Source organism: Anomalospiza imberbis, chromosome 13 (genome assembly GCF_031753505.1).
Source record: "Anomalospiza imberbis isolate Cuckoo-Finch-1a 21T00152 chromosome 13, ASM3175350v1, whole genome shotgun sequence".
In the NCBI taxonomy this organism is placed as follows: Eukaryota; Metazoa; Chordata; class Aves; order Passeriformes; family Viduidae; genus Anomalospiza; species Anomalospiza imberbis.
In genome coordinates this window covers 9,396,498-9,422,621 of record NC_089693.1, presented here as the reverse complement: position 1 = coordinate 9,422,621, position 26,124 = coordinate 9,396,498, and the positions used below count along the sequence as shown (strand labels likewise).

At 37.6% G+C, this 26,124-nt stretch overlaps 1 protein-coding gene across 2 annotated transcripts in view; it reads left to right on the top strand.

Annotated features, from left to right (window-relative positions):
• ADAMTSL3 (ADAMTS like 3) overlaps positions 1-26,124 on the top strand; it is a 177,417-nt gene that overhangs the window by 30,591 nt on the left and 120,702 nt on the right. For both annotated transcript variants that reach the window (XM_068203801.1, XM_068203800.1), the window contains one exon: positions 4,893-5,012. In XM_068203801.1, coding sequence (XP_068059902.1) covers positions 4,893-5,012 — 120 coding nt within the window. The remainder of the gene's footprint in view (positions 1-4,892; positions 5,013-26,124) is intronic.

The window sequence follows — 26,124 nt, the reverse complement described above, 5'->3', positions numbered from 1 at the left end:
GCATAACTGTAAAGCTTCAGTTGATTGGACCTTTTATCGTTTGTCTGTGTTTCTTTTTAAAAGCAAGATATTGAGGCAGTTTCAGGAAGAACATGGTGTTTGTAATTTTCAGCATTTGAAATAGAAAATTTTGAAGCTTTCCTCTGTATTACTTCAGTTTACTCTTATTATACTCCCAATTTTAGCAAGGACACAGGCTTAATTAGGGAATGACTGATTTAAGTCTAGGTAATGTTTTTATGTTATAAGTGTACATAAAAGGAAGAGTTCTTACTTTTCTCTGTCTATGGTTCTTGGTGCCAAGAAACTCTAAAATTAAAAATTCCTCTGTACCTGAAATATTAATGTTTTATTTCTAATTATGTTCAAGTAATTTCTTTGCGACATTACACCTCTGTTTTCTCATTTTCATGACCTTTACAACTCAGATTTAATAGAAAGTTTTCTTTCTAAAACTGCTGCTGTCTACATGTAAATATGGAACAATTACTTTCAAGTCTCCTGGTGACTGTGATTAAGTAGAATAGTAGCATACTATTATGAGGTTTGGCTGAGCCTTGTCTTGGCCTTAGTAGCAAATGATCTCCAAGAACTGTAGACTAAACCAGATTTTTTAATTTATCTAAATTACAATAGCAGTTTAAATCCTTGGATGAAATTATTATTCTATAACTTGAAAGGAATGACCAATTATTAATATTTATAATTTTTAGTAATGGAAAACTCTACAGTTTAGTGATTTGATAATTTTAAGTAAGCTGGATGAAAATAGCTAACACGAATCCTGGGTATTAAGGAAAAAAAGGAGCAGTTAAAGTACATTGCATTTTGTGGTGGTTTCAGAATGTTCCAGTGGGATTCATTTTGGGTCAAATGAACCAGAAGTTGTGCCCCAGCAGCACCTCCTGTGCTCAGTGTCTGGGAGAGGCTCAGCTGTGTGCGGGAGCTCAGTCCTTCCCAGCCTTGCTGCTTGTTAATGGCAGCATTGGCTGGGAAACACTCAGTGACCATTCCTCTGACTCTCAACAATAAAATAAAATCAAATCCTCAAATCCTTAACTCCAGCAGCTTCTAGTCAGTGTTCTACAGAGCAATGAAACTGGGCAGTGGCAGAAACAACGCACAGCTTTTGGTGGAAAGAGATTTAAACAGCAGAGCTCGGCTACAGGCAATTCTTTGTGTCTTGTGCAATTGAAAGTGGAAGAGTAATTTGGTCTTTCAGCACTCAGGTGGGGAGTGGTGAGTGAGGAAGCAATCACAGCCTGACATCAAAGCTGTGCTCCAGCGTAAGGCTTGAATAAACCCAGTGCCTTTCACACTTCCCACTTCTGCTGATCAGGATAGTTCTCCTTGATCACATAGCTAGAAAGATGTAGCATGGAAGACCTTATTTTTTCAGTTTCTGACCAATAAGTTACATGTCCTCATCAACTAGAAAGATTTTCAAACACTGATCTGTTTCCAATTTTTATATTTGTTTTTTTTTTTTTGTCAGTAGGTAATATATACTTCCTTGCTACATGATATATTAATGTCAATGAATTTTATGTAGTGAATAGTATTATATCTGCTTTGGCTACGTTATCACCTTCTACTGTCTTAAAAGCTGGTTTAAAATGCCTGCTTTAAATCTTAAATGTACTTGTAACTTGACACATTTAATTTAAAGCTATTGAGATTAAACTGGCCATTAAACAGACCTAAAACACTAGCATGAAATGTAATTGTTTTCTGAAACTTGCACTTACAGTCTTTACTGTAAAACATGAATTTATATCAGATTAGCTAAGTCATTCAGAGATGATCTCAAATATACTATAAACCCACAGACTGTTGAAATTTGAATTATGTTTAAGCCAAAGTGCCCAGAGAAATATAAAAGGCTCATAAGGAGCATTGGTAGATTCCTCAGTGGGGAATAAAATGGACTAAGTGGAAACATTGTATTTTGTGTTCAGTACAATATATGAATGAAAGTGCATTGGGAACATGCAGCCTATTTGGAGGTGCCTGCATCTAGGTGGTAAAAATGTTTTTCTGCTGCTTTGGTGAGTGGATACAAAATAGTTCTGTGAACACTTGAATATTTGATTTTTTTAAAATTAACTTCTCAGTTTGGGCTGTCAGATATAAGTCATTGCTTTCAGTATCAGTTTGCCATGACAGCTGATAGTGTGTTCGTAGTGGGTTTTTTGTTTTGTTTTTAATTAATTGCTTGGTGGTATTCTTTTTTACTTGACTTATACCAGACAGGTAGCAGTACCTATTGCTGCAGCTGAAAATCAGTTCCCATTGTAACCGCCTGTGTAACCTTATACAATATCCACATTTTACACTGAATTTTTCTGTGCTTTGATGTCAGATTTTGCTTGCCTGAATCTAGTGAGCATTCCTCTGGTCCTCAAGTGCCTAGCTGCTCATTAGCTTTTCACAAGAAAATGGAATGTGTGCTAGAAACCCCTTGTTTTTCTTGTTATGTTTATCAAATTGCTATTTCAGCTTCAAATATTGGCATGTTTTATATTCAAAGCATAACACTGATTATTGTCCAAAGACTTTATATTTTAAATGTTTAAATTACAAAGATGAGAAATCCAAACAAGTTTATTGCTACGTATCCTACTGACAAATTTGTTTATGAGAGATTAGGCAACAGTGTGATATATACAATTAGCTAAGAGGTATGGTGGGGTAATTTTGAGTCTCTTCTGCCTGTAAATTAGGCAAATCTTCCAAAAATATTGTTATAAATCACTAGCACTTAACAGGATTCTTTTCCAAAATAGTCTACATATATAAACTAAACAACGCACCATTAAGGTAGGTCAGTAGGTGTTGTAATTGTTTTACACCTGGCAAAACTGAGGTAGAAATGATAAGTACTTTAACCTAGGCCACTTGAGATTTAGAATGCATATCTCTTATCCATTAGCCCTATGCTGAAATCATAGGATTACATCACTGCCATATTCCCTCACATAGGATCTATGGATGGCCCAGTGAAACCAGTGGGGAAAGATGCCAGATTATGTCAGCCCCTTTCATGTCTGGGTTGTGCTTCACATGTCAAGGCTTGCATCAGCTGCAGCCAGCTCGGATTCAGCAGGAAGCAGCACTGCAGGCCTCTTTTGGTGGCCTTATGGGGAAGCTGTTGTTACCAAATGTAGATTTGCTCTCCATATTTTATTACTTAATTATGCATAAATAAGGTCAGTTGGCTAAAGTGTAAAAGGGAGATCTCTGCTGCAATAAGCTATATAGAAATGTAATGATAATACAGCGTGAATGTGAATTACTCTTATGTGGGCCTGATGAAAAAATCCTCTTTACAATCTTGTTCAGTCTTGCATGCTGAAATATGACCTTTACCCTAGTCTAGACATGTCCTTTGCAAGCTATTTCTAGTTTATATGAAGACTGCTTGATTTAAACCAAGTATGTTAATCTGATGCTGTCATGACTGATGGGGTTTGCAGTCTGAGATGCTGACAGCTCTCAACAGAGTAAGCAAAAGCCCTGTAAGCTTCTCCAGACCATCCTGAAAATGACATGCCATCTGCTTTTAATGAGATAAGCTGTGAGCTTCAGAAGGTGAACTTACTGCAAGAGAGAAAGCGCAGTAGGTCTTACCTTCCTTTTCCACCACAAACTGCTTTAAATTATGTTGATTGCCTTAGAAATCTCTAGTCAGCTGGCACCTCTGTTTGGTACAGTTCTAGCCAAGAGTCTAGAAACTGGATGATGGCAACTGCCAGCTTTCATGTGAAATTGCTGTGTAAATGTCAAAATATACAGTTTAATTATGCCCCTATTTATTAAGTTTATTCATTGGTAAATGTCCAGCAGTAACTTGCACATTTCAGGCCTTTTTTCCTTCCCTGAAAGGTTTCAACCTTTTGGAAGGGAATGTTCATCTCCTTGCCCTGTCCTCACTGCACAGCTGGACTCAATATTCTGCATTCAAAAGATGATTGCTTATTTTCTGTAGTTTGCAAACCATTTGGCTTCTCAGGGCAGTGTTAAATGCAGGAGGAATAAGGGCAGAAGAGTCTGTGAATAACATTTGCATACCTGGCTTGCTTGAGACCTCCAGTGCAGGGAGATGCTGTTGGATCAGGCCTGGGTGTGCTGGGCACTCCTCGGGTGTGTTGTGATGGCTGACCAGGCACAGATCTCTAAGCAAAAGCTGTTTCTCTAATCAGGGCCCAGGTGTCAGACAGCCCAGCTGGAGGTACCAGCTATGATTCCGAGAGAATTAACTCCTCTGTAGCATGAAATGAGCCCTTTTTTTCTTTCCCAGTGTGTTCTCAAATGCTCTTCCCCAGTTGTGAGTAGCATCCTGAACTAATATGGAGCACTGCCTGTGCTAGCTCCAGTCATTTCCACTCCCTATTTCTTCTTTGCAGTAATATCTTCCTGCAAGATAGGAAAGTAATTAATTCCTTTTGGACTAGATGAGCCCTCAAGATATTTTCTAAGCTGAGTTAATCTATGATTCTGTCTTTGTTTCTTCCTCTAAAAATAAATATGTTGCATTTAACCAAAAGCCTGTTACCTGCAGCAGCTACTTCTCTACTGAAGTGTATGAGGAAAAAGAAAATGTAACATTGCTTTTTGAATGTCTTTGAGCAGTGATGTTTGATAAGCCAGAGATGGTCTGCTTTGGTTTAGTAGGTTATTCTGCAATTGAGGCATCTTGTTTTGGTTTGAACCTCTGTAGGTATTTAGCAAGTCTCCATCACAGCAAAATATAATACCGTGCCTTAAAACACAACACTTTTTTTTCCCCTCCAGAAGTTCGTGTCTTGATTTTGTAATTATATGCATAGTTTTAAAAAAAAATTACTTGTGTTTGTAGTAGGTGTAACGTGACCTTTCTGAATTTCTTACAGACAAGAGCAGAGCAGTCCCAAGGTGCATACTTCTTGCCTGAGTTTGCACTTTCTCCACAGGGGAGTTTTCTTGAGGATACCACGGGGGAACAGTTCCTCACTTACCGTTATGATGACCAGGTCAGTGTCCCTTGGGTGAAAATGATAGAGATTAATTGATTCATGTAACTCTGACATAAAGATTACTGTGAAACAGGTTCAGATGGAGAGTGTGTCTTATCTTTTGAAAGCACATCAAATTTATAGCAAGTTGAACGATAACACACTGTGCAAAATCCAAATTAAGGCACTTAGTTGCGTAAGTAATAAGTGAAACCACTTTTGGAAAATATTAATAGGGTGTAATGGAGATCAAAGCAGCAATATTTTAGTGATGTGCTAATAGATGCTTATAGTTACATCTGCAAAGTGTAGAATTAGAAGTGATTGCCCTTTCTGTGAATTGTTTGACTTAACCTAATTTGTTTTATTTAATGGAAAAATCAGTGTTAGGCAGATTTTGCATTTTCCAGCTTGCAAAAAGTCAGAATGTTGTATTAGTTAATGAAGTTTTTGTAAGGGAAGGTTGGGCAAATTATAAGCAAATGGGAATAATGGATGGAACAGTGTTTAGAAAGAAACAATTTTTTTTAAAGTTAAAAATTTTTAATGCTTTCTCCAGACCCATAGAAACATTATTTTAAACATGGAATATAGATATAAATGTAAAGAAAGCAACATGAAAGAAATGCTGTTAATCTTGGCAGAAGATCTGAAGTAAACCTAGGAAATGTGTGGCGTGCTGTGGAAATTTACTCATAACAAAATGTGTTCCAGGAGTCAGTTGAATTTCACATCAAAACTGTCTGAATTACATTCATAGACACTTAAAGTACATTTCTTAATGTAAGAGGAGGGAATTTGTTAGGAAACACTCCCTGTAGAAGTGAGAGAAGAGCCAAACTTCCCCTGCATCTCAAGGTGTGGTTCTGTCAGTGATGGGCAGATTTATTTTGAAAGATGGGCTCCTTGCAGGAGCTTCTTGAAGAAAACAGTTTGCTCATCACTATCCTAAAAGAGAAAACTGAGGTGAGTTTATTTAAGCTTTAAACTGACCATGTTTTTAGATAGACAAAAGGAAGAAGAAAAGCTACAATAGAAAGCATGCCGAGCCACTGTGAACTATTTGAATTTAGTTTAAATGTTTACAATAATTCATACTTTTGCTTCCCTAGAGGGTCTTGATTATCAACAGAAAAGGTTCTTGGATAAGACCTTCCTTGGACTAAACACCTGGGAAAGCAATAACTTATAGGACAGTAAAATGCAGCTGCAACTCAGGCTGCATTTAATGACAGTAGTTGAAAACACTATAAAGGTTATGCACTTTGATCAGAATAGTTTCCATTTAATGGAGCACGTTTTCAAGAAGATGATAAATCAAATATAACAGAGGCTTAGTCTGAGTCTTTGACTAGACTGTTTGGACTATGTGAATAATATAGCTGATTAAAAAACAAACAAAATGAATCCCTTGAAAAAGCCTCAAATACCAGCATAGCTCTATACAGAAGCCAGTTCAAAGCTCAATTCCATTTGATGGAAAGAATTCCATTTGCTGGAAAGTTTTCCATTAATTCCATTGAGATCTGAATTGGATCTAGGATATGGCCAGCTTCTGTTCTTTCATAAATGTGATTTAGTTTTGAAGCCTGCTCTTCCTAGACACTTAGCAGTATGAAATTTAGTTTGAATTCCTGGAACTGAAAGTGGTGCTGAAACATCAAAATGTTAAAAGTAAAAGCAACTGTATTAGCAGTAGTTTCTTTTGAAAGAAAATTCAGTCCCTAAGCATTATTTATTAAAAGTTATAAATACATTGAATGCAGATGTGAACTGATCTGTGTCTCTAGCTTTACCTTCCTGCAAGTAAACAAGCATTTCTTTGCTGAATAAAAAGATTTTCTGTGGTTTTCTGGGAAATTATTCATAGGTTTGTAATAATACACAGTTATAATTTTACTTTTGCTGCAATGTTAATATAAAACTCAATTGTATCATGGTCAAACTGGGTAAGAAAACTAGATCTTTGTTTTCTGTGCTCCATTCAACTCCTGTGACATTTACTGGTATGAAAGGATTGAAGTCTTCATTGGGTAATCTCTTAAATTTTTATAAGCTGGAATGGATATGTTTGATAAATGTGATAAGAATACACAGATGAATAAAAAGAGAGAAATATATATACATTGAAAGCCCATTTTAACCTATCCAACACAGAAATGGAATCAGTACTGGAAGGTTACCACATAAATAAAGAATACAGCAGCATCTTCTCACTTGTACTGTTCCTTTTCTCCAGGCCAGTAAAATTTCCAGTGAGAGATGGATAATATTTTTATATAGCAGCATCATCATCGTCATGATCCAAGATTAGTTTCCTTACATCCTCCAAATACAGGAATGTTTCAAAGGGGTTTTCTTTGGCTGTTGTTTGTGATATTTTTCAAGCAGGGAGCCAGTTTAATCAGAATCATTCATTCCTTTGTTAGTAAGTAATCTCAGTAAAATAGAACTAGCTGTTACTTAAATATTCAAAAGTATTTGCTATCTGAAATGACAAGCTTACAGTTTGAAATGAAAGATGAGTAAATATTAACAGGAACACACTGTACTCTGCTCTAGCCCAGCAGAATTACACATGGATTCATGTTGTACATGCAAGATAGTACATTTTGTTCTGGTTTAATCTGGCAGGACTTTGCTCTCATTTTTGTATAGGACTGCACTAACCTCTTTGCATATTTTGTTGCTCTATGTGTATTTAAGAATTACATGCAGATGAAATTCTTTGGCTAGATATTTTCAAAATTCAGTGAATATCTTTTATACCACTTTCATGACTATAGAGGAAAATACCTTTCAAGATCTGATTAAATAATGACACTCTGATTCACTGGGGTGACATCTGCGTACAGTGGAACATTTTAGTTTTGACACATTTATTGCTGTATCTTCAGGGAAAAACAGTGATTCAAAGCAAATACTTCTGAGGGATCCCGAAGGACAGAAATGTAGAAATGTTTAATTTAAACATTTTCTAAAGGCTTCTGTGTTGTTCACCATGTGATGTCTTGTATCAGTGCATTGCATCCTTCATTTCTGAACTTTAATGAGTCAATGCAATTTAAACCTAACTTGGTACCAAATAGATTTTGAAGCATAGCCAAAGACTTCAACTGCTGTTAGAAATTTGAGATTAGAAAAAAATATGCCCCCCCCTTACCATTCATGAAAATAATTAAATAACTGAATAAATGTATGAAAATAAATGAAATTATGAAATGAATGTACAAGCAATAGCCCTTTCTCCAACCTTGAGATACATGTTGAACCTTGCCATAAGGAATAGTTTCCTAGTATTCTTTCTGATTTCTTTTGGCTTTTCACCTTTTAATCTACTACAAGGAATTTTTTTCTTTTCCAGAATACTAGTAGTACTGGAAAGCTTTCTTGCAGAAATAAAATGTTCTTGTTTTCTGACACTTAAGGTATTGCTTCCAAGTATTAAAACCTTTCCATATGACGGACCACCAAGAAGGACAGCAGTGAAAACTTGGTTGGGCTGAATGTGTTTGAAGTACATTTCCACTTTGATTGGCTGGCTGGCTGAGAGTTCTCTTGGGGGTGTGGGTAAAAAAGGGAAGGAAAAAAGAAAATAAGTTTATCTTTAAAGAGAGAAAATGTTTGCTTGACCAGTCAGCTTTCTAGTTGACCTTGCTTCTTCTGAATTTTATGATGTTTACCAGTTTAAAGTCACAACAAGGATAGCCTGATTCTGGAATGAGATATATGGCTCTAAGTAGTCCAATCTTGGCAAAGAAATCGAATGTTTCTAAACAAATATTAATGAAAATCTGCACTGTCAGACTTGTGAGTGTTTAGCTATGTGAGGTAAGGTAGAAACTGGTCAGTCTGTTTTCAACTAGATGTGCAAGCTGTAATACCCAGGCTGCAGCTGCTACAGTTCATTTAATAACTAGTCTTTCTTTGGGTTTGCTAGAAAAGTGCCTTGTTATAAAGTGAATGCCAAAATTGGGAAAATATTCTCATTAAAGCCTTGTCTTCCACAAATAGAAATAGTCTGTCTTGGCTTCTGCTTTTTTTACAGGGAAAAGGAGTGTGACATTTAAAGTATTAATTTGAAAAAAATACAGTGGAACCCAGGATCTGAATTACTTCAAAAATTAATATTGAAGTGAACTGATGGAACCTATTACTCCACCTTTTTATTTGTAGTCCAGCAGCAATACCTGTTTTTGTTCTGTAAGTTTTTCATATTACATCAAGGAAACTCTTGTGTGGACAGAAGTTGTCTTATAGGTCTCACTGGGCTGACAGCCCTTTTTCCACAATTTTCTTAATCTCTTTCTCCATTCCACCTGCTGCTGATTGCCATCCTCCCTGCTCTGCCCCTGGAACGGTACCCGAGCCACAGCCTGGCTTTGAGTATCAGCAGCTTGCTGGCTTCTGCTCCCAGGCTGAGCCTTTTTATTCCTTTGCGGGGTAGTTTGCATCTAAATCACCAGAGAAATGGAGCCACGCATTTTCAGGCTTGGAGATGAGTCATGTAAGGGACATTACTGCAAATTAACACATCAGTGAAGACAAGCGCTAATCCCAGGAAAGGAGGAAGATTTGTAGTTAGTGGCTCACTTGCTACCCATGCACATAATTCTTCAGTAAATCTTCAGTACTCTGGATTTGAGAAGGAGCCTGAAACCTGTGTTTTTCTCTGACAAGCCATTTTTGTTGATATCCTAAAAAAGCATTCAGAACTATTAAAAAGACTTAACGTCTTGAATCTCAATGTCTAGCTCTTCATTTAGAGATTCTTTTTTTTGAATAAACAAACTGTTTTCAAGTGGCCACCAACTATTTCAGGAATTCTTCTATAATGAAAACATTCCACTATGGAACACTTGGTGGTTTCATTTGTGTATTTGGAGAATGAACCAATAAACTTAATTTTATCCAAGCACCAGAATTGCAACCACTAATATGTGGCTGTGGGAATTTCGGCACTGTGTTAGAAATACTCCTTTTCTGCTATGTAGAGGACTGGCCTTCCAGTCCTCACTCAGCCAGTCTGCTGATAGTAGAGTTAATAACACTGATTTCACTGACTTGAGTCCTGGGAGTCTTGCCATTCTCTTAGCTAGGACATCTTGTGTAAGAAATTACTAGGCCAGGTTTGTGGTACTCCATACTAATCCTACAGATGTCCATAACAAGTTTTAAATTCATATTTAAGGACTTTACAGCCATGTGTTTGTGGGAAGATTAAAGGCATCATTTGGTGTTTCTCTGAAAATTTAACTGAAGGTGATGTTAGGTGTTCCCTAATATTTCTATTTCTACTATTTTTTATATATATACATTTATTTTTTTGTTCACTGGTTTAATTTTGGTCTTTATTTTTAAGAGTATGTTTTTTGGTTGGGTTTTTTTGTGTAAGGAAGTTAGCTCCGTAATCAAGTGAAATGTGTTTCTGATTTGGAGTGGAAAGGAGGCAAGGATTAAGAGAAAATGAAAACCACTTACATTTTCAGGCAAAGCTACTCTTAGAGAGACTGGTACTGCGTAAGTCAGGCATGATCCTATTCAAACAATACTTTTGTTTGGGCTAATTGCTGGCTGGAAGTGTGTGAGCAGCATATGCACGAGTAATTATATCATTACTTGTGTGTGATAGGTTGCTTAGTGAACTGAAAAGTGTTTTTAAATACTTTTGTTTATTGGCAAACAGAATGGGGAACTGGCACTTCTTAAAAGCACCAACTACCATTTTTAGTTCAGGGTTTTGTTGTTCAGAGAAAATAGTGGAACTGCTGTTTGCAGTCCATGCTTCTTTGTGCACTAAGAATTACAGACTTCCTTGTTTTCTGTTACAGCCTCAGTCCCAGCCCTGCCAAAGGTCTCTGTGTGTAAATCATCCTTACAGAAGCCAGTAGGTCTTCACCTTGTGCAGTATAACAGCCTTCACAGGGAATCTGTAATAGTACACTTGCTGCTGAAAACACATTTTATATCATTTCAATTTGGATCAAATACATTCCAAGAGGCTGTAATCCTATTCCACCAAATTCTGTGGTGAAACTCAATGGCCTGGGTCTGTAGTCCTCCTGTGGCTGTGATGATACTGACCTCAGCAGCTGGCAGAGCATTCCCAGGTAGCAGAAGTGACTCCTCATTTGCAAGGTCATCCCCCAGATTGATTTCTAAAGGAAGAAAGGAGAATGGACCAAAACTTTTAGTCGTTTCTCTTATTCTTGCTCCCCTGGGTGCTGGACAGATACTGAGGCTGCTCCAGTGGATGATAAAGGGCTATGCAGGGGCTACCGATTTTCTTCCTTTTTTCTTAGACATACTTTTGGGGCCACAAATTGATGTTTATTCAGTTTGAGGTTGAGCTACATAGAAAAACCCACTTTAATACTAAGTACCTTGCTTTTTTAGCATTTTTACCATGCACATTTTTCATAAAAGACTGAAATTTTTAAACTCACATTCAGTGTTTCATGTTCTAATGTTTACAATTCTAAGTTTTCCCAAATATGTTTTTCAGTTTCTAGCAACAGATTAAAAGGGTTTTTTTTTAAATTTATTTTTTTAACCTTTCATTTCCAAGGAGCAGACAGGAAGATGTGTACTTGGGCAAATATTCTACTGTAAAGTCTTTAACTTAATTCTTCTACACTGGATTAGTAACAGGACACCTGATGAATTAGCATTATAAAGATAGGTGCTCATTTGACATTCTTTAGAGGAACCCAATGATTGATACAATGCAATGTGAATTTCCCACTGACCTCTTCGTGCCCCTAGTGAACCTCCAGAAGTTGGTACATGTTCTTATCCAAGAATTTTGACATTGATAAAGGCTTAGGTTCAGCCTTCTAAATTAAGACTGAAAAGTCTGGAGGTAACAGAAATAATCCCATGCTCACAGAGCCCTGACGTAGTGCTGCTGCCATCTATCAATAAGAGTTCCTTGAGATACAGTAGAGAAGTGCTTCTAAATCAAAAAGATATATTTCAAGGACTGTGGGAAATGCAGTCCTTGGAACTGGGAAGTCATTCTTCAGATATACATGGATGAGAGGGTGTTTTAGGCTGATAAAGCCTGATGGTGCATTAATCACTTTGCTTATACAAACATTTTGAAACTGTTTTTTTCTCTGATCTTAAACAAGGAAAGAGCAGATTGTAGTTAGTTTTTTGATAATTCAGCTAGATTTATTGAACTTCTTGAGCTGTTTAAGCTCCTGTTAAATTTTGCACGAATGAGAAAATTGTTTTGCTTAATTGTTCATGAAGGATGAACGTGATCAATATGGATTTTATTTTCTTTCTGTGTTGTTTCTGCCACAGATAACATTTAAAGCCCTGTGAGAGTTCATAGCAGCTTCCTCCTTTTAACATGGAAAGCCTTAGTAAAAAATAGAAAAGAATTTCAGTTTATGCTGTCCCTAGAATAATGATTAGGAAAATTCTTGCTTGATAAAATGGTTCATCCCATGTTAAGGTGTTTCTGATAAAATTACATTGTTTTGCCAGGCAGTGGGTAATTGAAACAGGATTTCTGCTGTTGAGCATGTGGATGATATCCCTCATATCCTTAACAGTCATCCTTTCAGGCCTGTCCAGCATGGGAAAATTATTTATAGGAGAGACTGAATGTGACAATGACCCTTTTAGTAGTGATGTACTTGAACCTAAATTTCCTCCAATTTGTATGCCTCTACTGTAGAAGATTAAGTGAAAAATCTTCTTTTAAAAATCTGCATCTTTAGATTTTGTTTCTAGAAATAGGTAAGATGCTTCTTGATTTAATTAACACTTGCATAATGAACCAGGCTTGAGACAACCAAAGAACAATCTCTTTACCAATTCCAACAGTTATTTTGCTCTTTACTGTTTCAAAATAACTGTCAGCATTGCCAGTTAAACCTATCTTATTTCTACTAACTATGAGACTTCAAATGCTATTTTCTTACACAGAAGAAAATGACCTACATTAATTATCAAATTTGGCAATAACAGGAAAAATGATAAATGCAGGTTCATTGAGAGGATCACCCCTGCCAACTGTAGTTTTCATTTCCAGAGCTTAGAATGTGTTGCAGTGCTGCAGGATCCAAGGCATTTTAATTCTCCTGATGTGCAACACCCTGGTGCTGTGTGTGTCAGGTGTAGGTGTCGCTTCCCACCAGCGCTTTTGCTGAGCCTTGGCTTGGAGGCTTAGGGGTACAGAGCATGTCCATGACTTTCAGAAACAGAACTGGGAGAGTTTGTATTTAAAGAAGAACTATATGGACTTTGTTACTCATTTTTTCATGTTATGGAAGCTCTGATTTTTTTCTTCGTTCTTCTTCTGTTTCATAAAGAGCAGTTGCTTGCTTTATTGTTTGGACCATAAGCTATTGCTATTTACTAATCCCTTTAAATGATTTCCTCCAAGAAAACACTGAAACTTTGGGGGCTACTTCCAGCATGCAGGATGCCCTATGAATGTCAAAGGATTTTTTTTGCATGTCTGAAACTGCAGAAATAAACACTTGCATGGGGTTTGAGGCAATAGTTGAAGGTGCTCAGTGCTTGGTTAGGTGTTTAGCATGGTCTTTGGTAAAGATTAACGCTGTATTGAACATGAGCCTTAAGTACTGAAATGTATTTATAACACAAATTGTAGGTCCCATGTTTTGTGGAATGATTGGCAAATCAAACATTCCCTTTTATTCTCCGTGTTTTTCCCCCCACTTTCCTATAGACAGGCAACTGTTATGCTGATTCCTGGTCTGGAAGGAAAGGCAGTCAGACCTCTGAGAACTGGAAACAATCTGGACTTTTTTTAATACTCTTAAGACTATAAAACTTGACCTCTTTCCAGTAAAGCCTATGTAATCTAGCTTTATAAAATTATCTCACTGGTAGTCAATTTTTTGTTTGTTTGTGTTATAATGCTCTAAGATGTTTTTGTGCTTTGATGGTATAAGTCTTTATTCATTTAACATTTTACTTTGCATAAGAGAAAAAGGACTTTTAAAATGGCACCAAACCCTTTTAACTGATTTACAGGTTCATGAAGCAGACTAGGATATTTGCACACGGGTGAGAAAAATTAGTAGTAATAGGCTGCTGTATGATGTGGGATGTTTTTGTAATTTTTTAAATAGCCCTTGGGAGATGGTTGCAATTGTAAATACAAGATATGTTCTCCTTTACCTGATTATTTAGGCTTTGCTCCAAAAATCATAGTAATTTCAATAGACTTTGGATCAGCCCTTCATTTTTTACTGCAAAAAGAGATTTGCCATTGATTTCAGGCAGATGGCATTCAGGTACCCCAAAAGAAATACTGTAGACTGTTTGATCAGGGAACTACTGGAAAATGGGGTAGATCCTGCAAAGCATCAGCATCCTTGCAGCCTCAGTTCTCTGCAGACAGACAAGTTCACTTGTGTTTGTTTCTGTCAAATCTGGTGTCCAAATGATGTGTGAAGATTTGTACAGTGAACTTTATTTTCTCCAGCTTCTGGATTTGGTGAGGATCACAGAATTTTCTGTGATTTATACAAGCAAACCTATTTAAACACCATGAATGCTTAAATGAATCATGTGTTCAAAATACTTTATCAGTTTCAGTAATTATGTTGTACTCAAATCACCTAAAAAAAAGCTGACAAATGTAGTTTACTACTCCATTCTCATGCAAAGTCTTTGCTAAAAATACACATATTTGCTGATATGTGTAGTGTATAGGTCAGTGACCTTCCTTTGTCTAAGTAATATGGTTGTATAAGGTATAAATCTGAAGAAACAAGCTGTGGTTTTTCAGGCAGCTCCCATAATGTCTCAGAACATCAACACAACATATGGCAAAATACCTTTTTTTTTTTTTTTTACTGTTTATAAAAAAATACTTGGAATGCATCACCTTTACTTAAAAGAAATGTAGTGCATTGGCTTGAATGTTTTTTGATATTATTAATAGGTGACATAAAATATGTTCAAATACCACACTATAAACCACGAAATTTTACCACCTTTGAGTGCTGACTCCAGTGGCAACTATTCAGGGCAATATTGCATTCTAATATATGAATCAGAATTATATCCTAAGACTACTATTGAAATACTAGGGCTAAGTTTTAAACTTGTCCTGCCCTTTTTATTCCATTTGAAAAAGATTTTTTTTTTTGCAGGTATTTTTATACTTTACAGTGAACTTGCCAGTAAATGTTCATTCTTCTCCTGCTTCTTCAATATTGAGGAGGCTATAGGATAATCTGTTTTTCTCATACTTTCAGCTCTGCATTCTAGTGAATGTGAGGCAAGGAAAAAGAAGGTGAAAATATTTCTTAAGAAAAGTCCTTTTTCAATGCAGTTAAGTGACTTTCATTGAAGACTGTTGCCCCAAAATTAATTTTAAAAGGAATATCCTTAGAGTGTCAAAAGAGATGATCATCCTTGTAAGGTGTAATTATAATGGAAATGATCTCCTGTACTTTGCTGACCAAAGTCTCGCATGCTGAGGAGAGACTCTGCGGGCAGCACCACGAGGGCTTTGAGAATTGGTTCTGCATATGTCTGTTAATATTCTGGTGTGTGTGGACAGAAGATTTGGAACCCTGTCTAGAGCAGATAAAATAGATTACCTCTTGCACAGACCTTGGAGTCTCCAGCCCAGGCACTTCTGCACATGCATAACTTAATTCTTGTGAGGACTCCCATGGACGTCAGAGCTACCCCGTAAGGGAAGGGGCACACGTTCCAAAGTGTCAGCAGGATCAGGACCTCATTTCCAGCCCTGATCTTTGAAATTCCATGCTTAAACTCCTGTGAGGATCCCAAAGAGAGACAGCACCTCTTGGGAAGATCTGAACATCTCCCGCTCATATTGCAGTGAGTGGAAGTTGAAATAATTTGTTGTAGTATGATGGGGCCAACAGGTCTTCCCCTTTCATAGCTCGGATGTGTACTGATTTAATAACTCCCATTACCCCAGCCTTGTCATAAAGCTTACCATGAATTGCAATCAATCTAGTTTACATTTTAACTATTATTTTTCTTAAATGAGGGACTCAAAACCATTTTTGCAGATTGATGACATCAGAAGATTTTCCAAGTTAATGAAAAAGTCCAAATGGTCACATAATATTTTCAAAGAACAGACTGATGGAGACTGGCCTGTTGTCAGAAAAATAGTGTAAAAATTAACTCTTCTACATTGTGATTTAATTTAAAATTAACTTATGGTTCTTTGACACCATTCATATTTCATAGAATAGGTGTAGGGTGCAAGTTTTCTGTATTTCCTACCATGATGAAAAAAAAGAAAAAACATTAACTCTGACATCTGTTTTTAGCACTTTCCTTCATATTTTTGGATGAATGCCTGGCAAAAGCTGGAAAGCGACTAAGAGATCAACCAAAGATGGCCTAAGGGCCTGTTCCCAGCTGGTACGACATCTGGAATGTTATATATAGTGGATAAATTCAGAGTTGTAGTTTAATAAGATTGGTATTCAAGCATTCGGCCTACAGCAAAGGAAAGGACAGTGAAGCTGACAGCATGTATGGTGCATAATATGTTAAGGTGTCTGAAATATAATTTGCTGGGTTTTCACTTTCATTTTGGCAGATCCCTTATGCTTACATATAAACTTTCATCCAGTATTGTTTCGAACCCTTAAAAAATAAAAGGTGAAGTCATATTGGTATTATATCCAGAGTCTTATCTTTTCACTAAGCTTAGAGTATGTCTGGGTTTCTTTCTTTCTTCTTAGGAAAAAAGTGCTAAAGACAGATTTTTATGAGCTGACTAGAAATAACTTAAGCTGCTACCTTTGCAAATTTCAAGTATATGTAGTCTTTTACAGTGAAGATTTTACAGAATAATAAACTATTCAGGAATCTGGACTTGTGCTCTATGGAACCGTATTTGCAAGATTTATGTCTCAGAAGGCCTGGGTTTTTTTTTTCTATTTAGTGTTTAGTTAATCTTTGGTCATCTAATCTCCAAACTGTAATTGAATGTGTTGCTAGACAGGCCCAACAGAGTTGCAGGCAGGGATCAGGACAGAGCCACCTGCTTCGAGCAGCCCTGGGCATGGTAAAAGGTCTGGAAAAGAGCTGGAGGCGAGTTCTCTTTGCAGCCCTGTGACTGCACCAGTCCCACAGAGCTTGCCAGTCCCTCTGCCTTCGGGCTGCCTTTGTGTCCCAAAGTAAGGATAAACCCTGTGTGCTTTGCAGGGCAGCCCAGCCCAGGAGAGCACAGAGGCCACAGCCTCTGCCCTGCCCCGTCCTGCAGTTAGCTGCCTGGGGCAGCCCATGCTGGGAGCCTGCAGCTAGGACACAGCTTGCTGAATCCTCTCTGTGTGGGGCTCTGCTGCTCTGCACATGTTCCCTTTCCATTCTGGGACACTGTGGGCTTCTGTCTCTGATCTGCCTCTTTCCTGTGGGATGCTGGAGCAGGGGGAGGGTCAGAAGCTGCACTTCTGTCTGGGTGTGACAGCGTGGGCAAGGGAGTGTGCACTGGAGGAGGATGTAGGGCGTGAATTGTGACTGGTCTGGAATTGATGGAGAGGGGTGTAATCAAAGGTCTTATTCCTCTTTTTTTTTTTTTTTTTTTAAGAAAGGGCTTGGCAATTCCTCAGCACATTGTGGTCATTTCTATATTATTTATTGCTATGCAAGATCTTGTAGGTGAAGACAAGCAACTTGAATATGACTTGGCAGGAGGCCAACAGAATTCAGGAGAAGATGGACCGAGAGAGGGAGGAGAGATGACTCTTGCAGCTGCACTTCGGTAGCAGTTTGGATTTGGAGGTGGAAAGGCCAGATCTGAAATGACTGCAGCTGACAAGAAGGAAGCTGATTTGTCTGCAGGGTAGTGCCACTAATTGTTGTTCAGCTGGTGGGAGTGACAACAAAATCATACTATAAAGTTGTGTGTGTGGCGCAGGTGTCTGTGCATGTGGTGCAGCTGAAGCTTAAGAGGTTGAGATCATACAGAACAACAGCAGCATAACCTGCTCATTCCTTGATAGCACTAACAGAATAGAAATATTTAATTGTTATAAATAGAACAGGAAAAAAGAATTGATTGCCTTGCAAATCTTATGACTGTCTCCTTACCTTTTCTTGTGCTCAGCCAAACTCAGCGTGTCTTAGTGAGCTTGGGGATAGCCAGTGAAATCCCTGCTGCTATCTACTGCTTTACTCTGGTATGCAAAATACTAGTAAAAAAAATCTAAATCTAGGTAGTACTTAAAAAGTTAACATAATTGAACAGATACTCTTGTGAGAGGAACTTAGTACCTCTTGTCACGGGATGTGGTTTTTTCTACTTTTGTCATTTCCCTTTGGTTTGATTCCACTTCTCTGGTGTCTGCAATTACAATACTTTCTAGTAGCTCTGAAGAGGTTCAGGATCTCGATGGGCTGTTCGCCAACACGCTCATTTTCCACTTCTCTCCCTCTATATAGGTTGCAGGATATTAACAGTTAACTCAAAGTCCTTCAGACTGAATTTCTTGAATACTGCTTGGCCTTTGGAGTTGTTGCCATTGTCTGGTTTGATCTTAGTTCTTCCCTGACTCTTCTGCCCTGCTCATGCCACGTGTTTCGCAGGCAAGCCCCCAACCACTCCAGCAGCCTAATGGGTCTCCCCAGTCACAGACAGCTGTGCTCCTACTAGAATGATTTTCACTTTTTCCAGATGATAAGTGATGCATATTTAGAAGAACAAAGTGTCCACCTAAAGCTAGCATTATGTTAAGGTGAAACGTGATGTTAGCACCACAGTCTCGGGTGGTTTGCACAGTAATATGTTGCCCGGTCTCACACTGCTGTGAATTTAAGACTGGAATATGATGGAAACAAGCAAGCAAAAATATAATGGGATTTAAAAAGGGAGAGGGGGGTCTAACTGACAAATCTTTACATCTTAGTTTATGCAGACAGTTGGCAGTCTATTGCATATTTGGGGTCTGATCGATCCTGTGCTTGTATTGCAGACTGAAATTGCTCTGTCCCTGTTATCTGTACAGTTGGAGCTTATGTGAATTCAGTTAAACCATATGCAGTATTTACTCTTTCACGTGTACTGTTGTCTTTGAGAGCTGGTTATTTTAAAAAAGAGAAATGTGATGCTGTCACAAGTCTGTATTTGGAACCTCAGGAGCTCCATTCCTGTACTTCATTTTTTGTAGTACCAGTTGTGGGAAAATATCTGCCATGCTGGTCATGCACACATACTTGAGATGTTTAACACATTGGCAGTCAGAAATGGTATCACCAATGTTTAACTAGTTTTTACATGTTAATTTGTGTGCTTTAATAAATATTTATTAAAGTAATATATGAAATTATAGTGAATTCAGGGACATGCCTAACCTGTATTACTTGCTGAAGTATTTGTGCATTGCTCATTTGCCTTTTTTTTTCTTTGTTACAATTATTTTTCTTAGCAATTCTTACAGTTGTTAACATATTTGTTTGAAATAAAATTCCTTCTCTTAACCCAGCATTTCATGGGTGACATGCATAGATGAAGAAAATTTCCAGCCATTTTTTTGCCAATGAGCTGGAATGCAAATGCATCCATATACTATTCAAGTTGGTTTGGCAATAGTTCTGTAACTTTATAGGTTTATATGCTTACTCTAGGATGGTTCCTGCTGTTTTAAGTATTGTCCAGAGGATATAATTTCTTAAATGAAAATTGCTTGAAGCCATTCATTTTTTTGTATGACAAGTGAAGGTATCAATTACTTTCTCTTATTCCCTGTATAGAATAGGAAATGTTAATAAAACTCAACTTCTGAACCTCCTGATTGGTAAATATTTGACAACCATGTTGAAAGATCATTGTGGATCAAGAAAATGCTTATTTCACTCTTTAAAGGTTACACACAGGACACAAAAATGGATGAGCAATAAAAAGGAGACATAGAGAGCCTGGGAATACATATAATTTATTAAAATTTTATTCCAATTTTCATTAAGCATGGTATTATGCATATCTACCCACTCCCTCCTTTTGTCCATCGCTGTTGTTTTGTTTGGCCTTATGTCTTCTGCCGAACTACTGAAAGCAAAAGCATTGGGATGTCCCAATGTGGAAATTCTTCTGGTGACTTCCATGAGTCTCATTTAAACCATGAAGCAGTTTTCCCTTTCTTTACATACAGCTGTGGTGTTTTATAGCTCACAATTTGAAGGCTCTCGCACTGCAACTTTGATTGTGCAGTGATTACAGGATTGTGCCCTTAGGAAAAGCAGAGGGTTGAGTTGACTCAATTCTTCCACTGAGACTGGATGCTGAAGAGTGGGGCACTACTGATTTCCATTTCAATTAGATTCTATTTTACACATTAAACTTTTTGAAGGGTCTGCTTGGTGCCATGAAAGGTTTATGTCAGGTATAAACTGCGTACATTAAATCTTCTGCCCCTATGTACTGTACGTTTGAATTTCATGTTTCCCTTGGGCCTAGGGTTTTTATCCAGAGGATGTTCAGGCTTGTTTTGTCTTTCTGAGGTGCAGTTAAGCACCAGGTTTCAGGCAGGAGGATGACAGTTCATAGCCATGAGACATTCAAGCTTAGCTGTGTGTCAGCTGAATCTGACTTTTTGTGAAGAGTGATTAAAAGTGTTCAAATATTTTTGCTGAGTCGAACTTGCTGGAGCATGGACAATAACTTTTTCTCCTAGAAAAAGCCTTTTTGTTCTTACTTTGGAGACAAATTTTGAACAGATTTTCTGAGGTGGAGGAGGTCCTTGATAACACTTCAGGGAGACAGCATTAGGCATTCATTCAGAATTACCAGACAGGTATGTCCTGTGCCTGAGCTGTTCCCTTTACTTCACCTGGCAGTATTTTGGCCTAAAATCATAACTAAGATAAAAGATAGCATGGAAGCAAAAGAGTTTAGTTTATCTTAGATGTATTGCCAGTGAGTTGCTCTCATGTATTTCTGACTAGTTATAGGAGTGATTTTGGTATTCTACATTTCTGCCAAGTCAGAGGATCATATTAAAATAAACAATTTTTACTATTCTTAATGCTTTTATATAACTTTATAGTTGTTAACACTTGTATTTTTTTAAACTGGAAGTACTTATATTTTTGTATAATTTATTAATTAACTCAGAAACTTACTGACATGTGCAACATACACCTTCAGAAGAAAAAGAGATGATCCACTTGGCACAAGTAGCAGAACTCCTCTGCTTGGAAATCTTCACTTAGTAGATAAGGTCATTTGAGGATACTCTGTGGTTGCTCACATTTGAGCAGAAATCACTAGTGAGACTGAATTGAGATAAGAGTTTGCCAGCCATAAAATGAATGGCTTAAAAATTGGCCAGCTATTATGACTAAGTTTTATCTGTGGCCTGAAGAAGGAGTAGGTTTGAGACATCCTCTGTGTGTTTTCACATAAATGCCCAGGACTTTCATAGGTGGTGGCTCTGAATGAGCAAATTAGATGGTGCCACTTTGCTATTTGGGTCTGGGTGACTTCTCTGGCTCTGTGTCTCACTGCTGAGATCCTTTTTGAGTCTGGACTCTTACCAAGGCTTAAGTTTCCCTCAGTTATTCAGCATGACCCATCTCATGTGTTGTTGCAGAGCTTTGAGGGTTGGACCCTATGCTATGTGATAAATGCTAAGCTTTCCAAATTTAAACCCAGACAATAGTAAACTGTACTCTGCACGCTTTATTCCTGCAGGACTTCAGGGTAGGGGGGATTTGTTAATCCCTACCTCCTCTGTGTAATTAGATAGTGCCTTTGTAAAGTACTGTGGGATGCTGGGCTGGGTGAAGCATCACTAAGTTAATGGATCTCTTTTATCACAGAATATGTAAACCATTCTCTGAACACTGCCCTTTGAAGACTTCCAGAGGTGTATGCCCCATTAAACAAAAATAAAGACAATGGAACTGGTTTCTGTATATTTGTTATTTTGGCATTATTTTAAGATTTTTAGTGGGTTATATCATGAGAGTAAAAACATCAGTGTATATCCCTTATTATAAATCTGGAAGTGCTGTGGTTTCGAAATGGCAGGGTAATTGACTTGGGAGGTCTTTAGGTTTTCTGAAACTGATATTTTAAAAGCTTCAAATGTATTTGTTGGAAATTTTAATGAAATATATCAGATTGGTACTAGATGTCAGTTAGAAACAGATGAGGCACTAAACACACCCCCTCTTGCCCAGGTATGGTCTGATAACCAAGAGTTCAGGTAAAACTGAAAGGAATTTATGTCAATCTACTTGGGTGCTAAGTTCATTTCAGGCTCGTGTTAGGAGTCCTTGATGGAAGACCAGAGGCAGTGTATATGTGCATGTGTGTTTTTAGGGATTTGCAGCAGTTTCAACGACAAATGTTTTTGTGCTGCTTTTTGAAATGACTTTTTTTAAGGCACATCTAGAAATGTAACCCATTGACTGATCTCTGGGTAGCTTTTTATAGCTACCTTCCTTTCTTGCCAGGTTATCAGTTCATGGCAAAATTAAATGGGGGTATCTTTTGTTGCTGCTATGCTTTCATAAGTAGCAGCCCTTTATTGCATATGTGGGATTTTTGGGTAAGCTTTTGGGCTTTTTTAATGCCGTGTTGTGAAGAGGAGAGTATATAACTGTTAATGATTCCTTTTTAAACAGCACATTTCTCTTATCTCTAATTTATTTTTAAAACTATCACCTGGAGATAGTCTGGCTTCACTGGAAAATAAGAATTGACTTCAAGGCAATAATTGTTCATATATTTCTTCAAAGCCACTCACTAATGGGCTTCACTTTGATTTATAAACCAGCTCTCTCTTATCGTACAAACTTTAATAGTTAGCTTTTATTCATGGAGAACTGAGTGAGTGAAGTCAGTTTTCACTGAGACAACACTACTGAAATAACAAAATGAACAGGCTATGACTGAAAAGAGCCTTAAATATAAATGTTGTGATTGTGACAGGGCTAATGTTTGAATTTATAAAGGAATTTAGATAAGCAATATGATGTAATGCTTTCAGAATTTAAAAGAAAATAATTTTCTTTTTAGACCAGAGGGTTCTGAGTAATTGGTTTGAATATGTCAATAAGAATATACAAAGTTTGTGTGAAAGAACTGTAGAACCCCAATGTGGATTTTAAATGATTGGGGAAGTAGTATATACAGGCTCAGGAATTCCATAGTTAAAGAATTTTGCAGCCTTTGGGACTTTGATGATCATTGTGCATTTCTGGATGTTATTTTCCTGCTTGGTTTTCACTTGCAGTGGTTTTCAGGTGCATGGAAGGTTCCAGGCTGACAGTTTGTTGAGTAGACTAAAGTCCATGGTCAAAGGTTTGTAGAGGGAGATTGCAGTAGGCGTTAGCTCTGATCCAGCAGAGATCAGCTGCTGTGGGCTGTACTGAATTTGGTGTGTTAAGGACCTGGGGGTTTCCGTGGAGAGCTCTCCATTGCTTTTTTGCTTTCAAAAGTAGCTTGAAGCTTGGGGATAATCTCTGTATTAACTGGCTTGAGTAGGTTTCACTGGATGATCCTATCAGCTTGAGTAGATGCATAAAATTTGCATATATACATGCCATATGTAGGTATCAAACCCCCACAAATAACATCTAAGATAGTTGCTATTTTTCTGCCTTCATAAGGAACAACTGAACAACGGAATCCTTGGTAGTAACCTTTGGAAAATCGCCTTTGGTTGATTGTGAAAGTACTTTAAATTGCAACGTTGACACAATAATAGTGTTGTCAAATTGGTCCTGGTATTTCCAGAGATAGCAAAGTATTTCTGCAAATTTCTAATTCAGTCGTAATTCCTCTGTATAGCACAGGATGTTACCAAAGACTTTGGAGTGAAAGGAAGGCGTGGATCTTTGAGTGCTGGGGACTCTATTTTTGGAATAATTGAAATTGTATGCAGTTACCCCCACTTGGTCCAAGAAGAGGTTGAGTGAGTCCTTGCTCCTTGCAAACGCAATGCTTTTATCTACATTTCTGCTTAAGTAGGTGCTGAAATAAAGATTTATACAAGCACTATGGAAATGTACCGTATGTGGCACCTCTTCCTGTAGGACAGGAACAGTGCTCCAGCAGGACTAGGGACTGATACCAGGGTTCTCAGCCTAAAGGCTGGGTGCTGCTGCTTCTGAGAGAACAAAAATAGCCATTGAAATTAGTGGGAGCTCATATTAAAGATTGTAGGATACAGATCTATATTTTTTGATTCAGAAGGGTGATAGGGTTTCCTGTAATATGAGAAGAAAGACAAAACTGTTTCTCTTCCAAAGTCCATTGACTATTCAGCTTGGAGAACTGTGTCTCTAGTACACTTATAAAAATACATTGCAGGGAAATGAATCAAGATGTAATCTTTAAAACATAAGTAGGTTTTGTGGTACCTTTCAAAGGGACGGTGGAACAGACTGACAGGGAAAAATTCCAAACCATGTATTGCACCTAACTGCTGAAAAATGTGGGATGGGATGACTCATAGTGATAGGGATTAGAGTTTTTTATTCCAGAATTATTGGTTCAAAGTGAGTAGAGATACTGTACTTCCCTGAAAGAATTGGAGGAGAATGAGATAGTGATTTCTATCCCCTTAGATGCTAGAAAGAAGAATCAATACTAAATGTTTTATGTCACCTTAGAGTTTGTAGACCTCTAAGTTAAATGTAATATGTGTAAATAAGTATTCTGTTTGAAACTTGAATTTGCCAAGATTCTTTAGGGTCTGTTTCTCTTTTTATATTTCCTTGTTTATGGTGAAGGGTGAGGTAACATAATTGACATCAGTTTATGGCATCAAAATTTTCACATCTTCCCCTTTGGAGATGAGTTTATAGTTTGTGTCTTAGACTCACAGACACATAAAAATGCAGTAACGCTTTTGTTCACTTCACAGAGCACGTGCACTAACAGGCACACCCTTACTCTGACAGATATCTATATCAGATTCTCACTCTGGCTGCTGATTGCCACCAGGCACGGGGATATAGACCAGTGCACCCACAGTGGGTACGTGTAACAACAGAGCAGAAAGAAGGCAAAAGAGCTTCTCACATCAGGTGATTCTGTGCATAGTGTGGAAAATTCTTGAGTATTTTTACTGCATGGAGTAAGGGTCCTTCACTGCTATTCTTTCCTGGCTTACTGGAGTATCTCTGTTAGGAGGCCTGGCACTAGGCAGGGCTGAATGCCTTCTCCAAATTCAGAGATGAAATGCACTCATGTTTCACTCCTGCTTTATTTTTATATATGATGTTATGTGGCTTCATAGGAGAAAACAAAACAGGAACCATTCCTCAAAACTTCTTTTTTTTTTTTTTTTTTTAATAAGCTTCATCCATGACATCACATTTCACTTCTTGGGGGGGAGTGGGGGGTAGAATTTAAAAATAAGACTACCCTCAAAATTTCTCATGTGTGAGCAGTGATGTAACGAGCGAACAGGGTTTTAAAATAATTTATCATGCAGTAATTATCATCATTCCCATGCTTCATTTTTTCTCTATAAGATTAGGAAGCAATGGCATTCTTTATGCTTAATGGCACAAACAATTATAGTACTGACTTGGCACTATTTTGCTGCTTTGGCTGGCTCTGATGCTGCTGGTTTTTAAATTGGCTGCAGAGCAGCCTGTGGGACCGATGTATAATCAGTTGTCTGTTGGCACGTAGTTCTGGACAGCATTTTTCCTTTGACTCATCTCTGATTGCAGGCAATCTGCTATTGGCTGGAGCATATTGGAGAGGATGGCTGTATGCAAGTTCCTTAGGAGCTATATGCAAAGTCCCTTTTATGGCAAAAGCAAATAGTTTCACATATAACAGGAAAATATGCACCATCCCAATTTACTTTTTCATTGCTCCTTGGGCTTTCTTTCTGAATTTAATATTATAAACTCTTTCTAATGTTCCAAGTTCAAAATCTGTGTGACTGGGTTTTGCCAAACAGTGCTTATACTGTGCTTAGACGTTATGCTGCAGAAGCTGAGGCTGTACCAAACTGAGCATCCTTGCAGTATTCTTCTGTGGCTGAAATGACTTCAACCTCTGTAAGTGTTTCTTGGGGAGCATAATAAGAGCCCAAGAAAGGAAATAGGAGGAGACATGCCAGATCATTAATATTGTGGTGCCTTCCTTTCTAGTGTATTCATGGTTCCCCTTAGG